Below are 7,105 nucleotides of genomic sequence, written 5' to 3'. Positions count from 1 at the left end.
TTAAAGGTGTGAATTTATTCTCCACGTGTTGTAAAGTACTATACACATAAATTATCATTTAATACAGATTGAGTATGAGGTTAACAAAAAAGTACAGGCATATGTTTTACATTAATAGTATGTTAGCAACAATTTTTATTGGGTTAATCAAGATGTTTGCTTTAACACGCTGATAACTCCTACCAGTGGTTGACATGGTGGACAGAATAAAAAAAATCTATATATATATATATATATATATATATATATATATTTCCATACAATGCAACACCTCCATCGTTTCTTCATCATATATACATTTTCACACTGAAGATCCTCTGTATTGTTTGCTCTGCTCTTAGGATGTCTTTCATGATGATTATTATGAATAAAGCAGTAATCCACTTGTATATTGTTCATAGCTACCCTAGCATTCCCTGTCCTCCTACATCTTCTCTCCCTCTGTGTTGGAGGTGAGAATTGGCCGCTTCTCCTGAATCTCTTCCACGTTGAACCTCTGCAGCAGTTCCACTGCAAACAAGGGCACCACCTGGCCAACAGTGTAGTACACAATCAGTATGATTATGATGACCTCTACTGGTGCATGAAAAGACTACAGCTACGCTCCGACTGACAGGAAGCATTCATACAGGAATTTTAAGGTTCTGCCTGGATTGTTTGAACATCCAAGACGTTTATCGGTGTTTTTTGCCCCCAACGGCTCCTTCCAGGCAGCGCTGCCTGGAAGGCACTAGGATTAGGCACTGGTTATGGTTAGGGTTAGGGTTAAGGTTAGGGTTAGGTGCCTTGGAGGCAGCGGTCGCAGCGCTGCCTGGAAGGAACCGTTGGGGGCAAAAAACACAATTGAGCATCCAAGACTCGACATACTTTAACGTGTCATAAAAATCACACAGAACTTTATAAGTCCAAGCCCATGGTTGTTTAGCATTTGAGAAATGCACAAGGTGGATCAAACCCTTGACAGCAAATCAAACTGACAAACTGTCCCTCGCTTTATAGAAATATTACAACAAAAGATACAAATTGAAATGCCGGTATGAGAGAGAATGAAGGGAGAATTTTTGGTTAATATGAATCTACAAAAAACATGCACATCCTTTTGTTCAGGTGCTAAGTCCACAAAACTGTAATTGTAATTTCACAGAGGAAACTGTACCCTATGAAGAGCCTCATATTTAAAAAATGTAATTTTTGTCTCAGTAGGATTCTCAAAACAGTTGAATGCTCATCCCAGAGTGTTGACATTTTTTTAATGGGATGAGCATTCAACTGTTTTGAGAATCCTTCTGAGATAAAAAAAAATGTGTAAATTACATTTTTTAAATAAGACATCTTCTATAATCAAAAGAAGATGGTGATCAATTATTTGCTCCTTTTCCACCCACCTGCGCCATGATCAGTTTCCTGGTTTTAGGTACGTTGGGGTCTGGATACTCCTCTCCGAAGCAGAGCTCAATCTCATAAGAAGGTGTATGTCCCTTCCCCTGTATACAGCTCTGAAGCTCTGTACAATAACATTGTATATTGTTTATATATATATATTTATATATAATAAATCATATTATGTTCCAGCTAGATTTATATGACTAACTGGTATGAATTCAAACTGCTTTTTTTGTGGCTGTTACTGCATGCACTGCCTTACCATTGAGAAATGTGGGTATGTCAAGCAGCTTGAAGGTCTTTTCTCGCTCCAGTTTGTTGGGCCGGTCAGTGTGTTGGGCCATGGGACCGCTCCAGTACACTCTGCCCTGGCAGAACCGCTTGATGAACACCCCATCTGGGGCTACCCATAATAGCACACCTCTCTCCAAATGACAAAGAAGGCGGTTCATCGCTTCAGCCAAGCATGACGGAAGGGATACAGAGCTTGGGGAGGGGAAGGAGAGCTGCTGGGCAGTGCAGGGCCCGTAGATCCGTTCATTTCCCAACGGGACGTGGCCCTGCAGGATGAAGCACCCATCTGGGCTGCTGGTGGCCACTTTCATGACCCTCTGGCCCTGGTATAGCAACACCACCTGCATACGGAAGTCTGAACACACAAAATGTGTTCCAGGTCAAACAGTGCAAAGGCCAGTGACATGTTGTTTTTTGTACGCATAATCCCATAAATTTACCTGATATAGTAAGTGTGGGACTGAGGAAGGTTATAGGAGCAGGTTTTTTTCCTGTGAGCTCACAATACATGTGTTCCCTCATCAGATCATCTAAAGCAGAACAGATACATTATTCAATCAGTACTTTCTCAATGCTATTGTCATAATTTGATTTCTGTTGTTTTTAAATATGAAATCACCGGTAAAATTCCTACCAACATGTAGATGTTGGCCAGGGCCCATTATACGGCAGCATTTGAGTCCTATTTCTACAGACCAGATGGGGTCCATATAGTTATGTCTGACCATGTGGGCAAGTCCCACTCCCACATGGTACACTTACTTAAACTCATGATTGGGCCAAGGCCAACTACAAGTAGCGATCCTTAATGGATATTTTATTGGGGTGGCAAGACATATATTACTGTATGTCCCCATGTCAAATTCTAACCCACAAATACTCTGAAGCCAGAAGCACAGGAGTCAGGGATTAAACCCCCATGGGAGGTTAATGGTAGGTGAGCACTAAACCAGCCTATGAACTAATCCGTTAGTACCCAAACCAACCAATAAATCCAACTAAGCTAAAAGGTTCACAAAGAAAATCCAACAACAACAAGACTAAGTCTACGGCCATGCTAGCTTTGAGTGTACCAAATTGCATGGCTTTCCATTAAATAGTTGGTGAGAGAACCAGAATTATGAGCTTCATTGATTACACTTCCAACCTTGGCCCATTTAGCAACCCATATGGGTAACCACTTACCCGTAGGAGGTAAATGGACAAATGCGGTCAGGCTCTGTTTGGATTGCTCAAATGGGATCCAAATGCCAGGCCAAAACAATACTATCCCCATATTGATATTTTAACTGGGATATAAATGACCATTTGACAACTGGATCGGTTGAGCTTCCTATTCTTTGCCTTGCGTCATCCATAAACATTCTGTAGAACAGTTTGTGTGTAACCCTTACCAATCAACGGTTTTACTTCTTTACTTGCGTCAAATGATTCCTTTTGACAACGAAGCTACAAAAACAGAAACAAAAATTAAGTAAACACAGCATGAAGTTTGTAGTTTGTTTTAAGTGGGTGTTGAATGACTTGGAGGCAGCCACATCTGGCTGTAAATGTTTTGCCTGATGTGTTTAGGTGTGTGGTTGACTGGATTTGCTGATTCAGTTGTTTTATGTTTTTAATGATTTTGTGTATTTTGTGTTTGTACATATGTGTGGTTGTACTGCTGCCTGTCTTGGCCAGGACACTCTTGAAAAAGAGATTTTTTAATCTCAATGAGTCTTATCCTGGTAAAAGAAAGGTAAAATTAAAAAATTAAAAAGCAGCTAAGATTTATTTTTAAGGATCTTTTTTATATACAGTATATAAGATCAGATTAGTTTAAACTGATTCTTCCCCCCACCCCCCACACCCCAAACATTTCCTGCTGCAAGAACACACTGTTGTTCACAACAGTGTAAAGTTGTCAATGGATGGAACAATACATGGTTAACCCCCTACACATAGAGTTAAACAATTTCTGACTCTTTGGTGACTCACAGTGGTAGTTTAAAAAAAAAAAAAGACAAACAAACTAATTTGATCAGTATATACTGAGAATAAATGGTTTTCCCTTAAATCTTTCACTGCGAATGTCTCATTTTTTTAATAATCAAAATGTATGCCATCAAAGTCTGATTGTCATCCCTGATTTCCACCTGTTTCTAGAACTTCTAATACACACTGACAAAAAACAGGATTAAAAACAAAGAAAACCCATAAATAATGAGCACTATTTCTAAGAAACTGATTGCCCTCATACTGTGTTCTTAGCACAAAGTCAGTGAAGCCTCCACTGTTCAGCAGATTCAAATAGCTACAGTCAATGTATAGCTTCTCTATGTATTTAACTTACCTTTTTTTCCAGAAAACTGGGGCTCCTTGGAGAGCTCTTAGCCTGGACGATCACTTGATCCTTTGTCTGGAAAGAGTCTGAGGAGAGCAACAAGTGGGAACAAAAATGCGATTGGCCATTTAATACAAAAAATACTTTTTTGTATGGGTGTAAAGCTGATGGGAGAATGACGGAAAATTCATTATATAAATACAACATTTAATTCCTTGTTTTGTTAGCTTATATTGACCTTTTTTCCATCTTAGATATAATCCATTAGATAATATGAAAGTAAAGGAGCAGTTGTGTTCACTTTTACCTGCAGGCCTGGCTGGCCCATTGTCGTGCTGGATAAGGTAGACTTTATAGGGTTCACTGATGTCCAGCTGGTTGCGTGCAGGGACCTCCTGGAAGTCCGTGCTCTTGTTGAGTGCACAGCGAAGACGGGTCTTCCACATGGTGGGGTCAGCTTTATCTCTCCCCTCCCTGTACTTGCCCTTGTATACAGCCCAGGCCTGAACGTGAAGATAGAAATATTACATGCATACATAAATAATTGCAAAATCCCAAACATGATTTAATGAAAAAAACTTTTGTCGTGAACTACTGGTAAACACATGATTAGTGTCATTTTCTTCACAGGGAATGTATGCTGTTCTATTGTTGATTATATTTAAAGGGGAACTATGCAGTTTTTTTTTAGCATAATTTACCTTAACTGAACAGCTTCGGAGTCATTGGAATGGTTATATGACTTTTTTCGAGTTGAATGGTGGTCGTCTCGCTCCCCCCTAGCGCCTGTGAGCGGAAAAACCACCCTTGCAACTTTCGGCCAGCGAGCCGCTGGCCTCAGCATCAGGAAGAATCGCATGATATCAGGCCTCGCGATGTAACGAATTGCTTCACGGCACTGCACACATACGCCCATTCAGGAACCGACTAACAAGGTAGCGATGGAGTTTTTCACATTATCGTCATGGCTGAGCTGGCAAAAAGGAAGCAGAAAGCTAGGAAAGCATTGTCGGAGGAACAGAGAAAGAGGAAACGGCAGACTGACCGAGCGAGGAGTCAGACACAAGTAAACATAGGAGCTGCAAAATATCTATTCTGAAGCTGTAGGGGGAGCTCTATAGAGAAACCTGCGAGCAAAAAGAGACAAAACAGAGAAGAAATGGCCAAAACTGCATAGCGCCCCTTTAACTAAATCCATCCAGAGCACTGTGAAAGCAGCAAAACTGAATGTGCACTTTAAGAAAATCATTAGTTATTTAATAAAGAAATTCTGTTCAGATGAGTGATAAATTCAGTAAACAATCAGTAGGAAGTCTAGCAATCTCATCATTTTTAGGTCTACTGCTAATAAGTTCTGACATAGTTCTGATTTAGATGGCTTAAACAACTGAGATATACATTATTGAAACTAACAACCTTATTTACATTTACTTAATGATAACATTTGAAATGAATGCATAGACATTTGACTGTATAATAAATAGCTTTTATGTGAATGAAAACTGAGAGAATAAACTGAAAGTTTTGACCGCATTTAGCTTCATTCATTCACTTCTCTATGGAAGCCCATTGTCATTTGAATTAAGTCCCATATAGGCTTCCATACTTATGTGTCACATCCTATGTTAATGCTATAAACAGAAAAGTGACACTAACTTGTTCCAGTCAAATAAATGACGAAAATTACTTTTGACGCTTTGGTGTTTCCGACCATTATTCAACACTTATGCAACACAGTCTTGCAACAGACAGAGCATTGCAAGGAAGAGGTAACTTATAAATAATAAGAAATAAGAAAAAAGAAAAACACTTTCACAACAAGAACTTCTTATTATAAAAGTGTTTTCTTTCCCTTTAATCTACTGCAGCACATCAACGCATCATTTCCGGACTTCTCCAAATTCCACTAGGCCTATTTTAGACTTTTGAGAAAAAGAGTAAAATAATAATAGCAATAATAATAAATACAAAATCTTCATTTTATTTTTTTCGGATGCAGGCTAATCTATTTAGAAGGGATAGCCTACCTAGTTCAATTCTTCAAATAAATGGGAAACACTGTTGTGTCCTGGCTATTAGAAACCTTTGCAACATGATAACTGATCAGGATTAAAAGGGCATTGATTTTCATAGCAAGAAGTAGCATACGAAGCATTTCTTGTAAAATGTAAAATAGTTAGGCAATTATTGTCGCTTCTGTGTGGCAGGCTAGAAAATATATTTACTATGCTCATTTTTAACCTGTTTACGAAGGTAGTAGCTCAACATGGTACAATGTGCAAAGGTTTGATTTTTTACCAATCAATTTATGGACTTGTTATAGGCCCTAAATAAATAGCCTATATTTAGCCAAAAAAAAAAAGAAAAATATTGGTTTTATCTAAGTGCCTATTACAACAGTCGACTGGCGTTCCTGGATCAATTTCTTTCTGATAATGAATTCAAAACATGCTATCGTTAGGCTATATTTCTTGATTAGACTTCCACATTATGTTTCAGAATATGAAAGAATGTCCACCTTAAAGAGAGCTGCGTCCTCCGTCTGTTTGTAGTCCTTCTTGGCTGCGTGCTTCCACGGAATCCTGAACATAGTTTTATGATCATCTTCCCAGAGAAGTCCTTCATATTTCCCACTCTCTATCTGAGCTATCAGCCACTCTTTCATGTGCATCTTAGGTTCCATCTTCAACACAGACAGGTGTCTTGAAGGAACAAAACTTCCAAATGTCAGAGAAGCATGTTCAGAGTAATCAGCTCCCACCTTGCAAGCGGACAAATAAAATTGGCTATTTTATTATGATGCTGCTCAAGCTTCTAACATGAGTTCAATCGCAATGCTGTAGCCTAAATTTATAATAATGCAGTTCACTAAAAAAAAAGTTGTATTAAAACAGACCTTAAACTTCAACGCTGAAGTCGTAACTAAAATTAAGAGCTCTTGGAAGCGAAAGCGAAAGTTTTGAGCTCATTTGATACTTTCGGTTTCCTCCAGCTTCAGCGAAAGTTGAATCATTTCCAAATAAGGTGTATGAGGGAGGGGGATAGCCTAAGTGAGTAGGTCCTTGGATCAGTGAAAGACTGTCTTTATGTGAAAATAATTCATAT

At 38.8% G+C, this 7,105-nt stretch overlaps 1 protein-coding gene across 1 annotated transcript; it reads right to left on the bottom strand.

The window, feature by feature from the left end:
* Window positions 1-109: 109 nt before the first annotated feature.
* On the bottom strand, window positions 110-6,930 carry irf10 (interferon regulatory factor 10). Its single transcript, XM_036008179.1, has 9 exons — window positions 6,897-6,930; window positions 6,519-6,761; window positions 4,308-4,503; window positions 4,010-4,086; window positions 3,072-3,126; window positions 2,118-2,207; window positions 1,646-2,032; window positions 1,386-1,504; window positions 110-529 (listed from the first exon to the last, which is right to left on the bottom strand). Exons 2-9 carry the CDS (start codon window positions 6,681-6,683, stop codon window positions 425-427), a joined length of 1,194 nt encoding a protein of 397 aa, XP_035864072.1. The 5' UTR covers window positions 6,684-6,761; window positions 6,897-6,930; the 3' UTR covers window positions 110-424.
* Window positions 6,931-7,105: the final 175 nt, after the last annotated feature.

Source organism: Sander lucioperca, chromosome 12 (assembly GCF_008315115.2).
Source record: "Sander lucioperca isolate FBNREF2018 chromosome 12, SLUC_FBN_1.2, whole genome shotgun sequence".
Lineage (NCBI taxonomy): Eukaryota > Metazoa > Chordata > Actinopteri > Perciformes > Percidae > Sander > Sander lucioperca.
The sequence above is the reverse complement of the archived record's forward strand: the minus strand, read 5'-3'. Positions and strand labels throughout refer to the sequence as shown.

Excerpts from the sequence above, each read along its gene's own strand:
- irf10 (XM_036008179.1), bottom strand. The coding sequence starts at position 6,683 with ATGGAACCTAAGATGCACATGAAAGAGTGGCTGATAGCTCAGATAGAG. Across the intron at positions 2,208-3,071 it reads AGAAGTAAAACCGTTGATTG|ATGATCTGATGAGGGAACAC; the intron begins GTAAGGGTTACA and ends GTTCTGCTTTAG. Across the intron at positions 1,505-1,645 it reads CATACCCACATTTCTCAATG|AGCTTCAGAGCTGTATACAG; the intron begins GTAAGGCAGTGC and ends GTTATTGTACAG.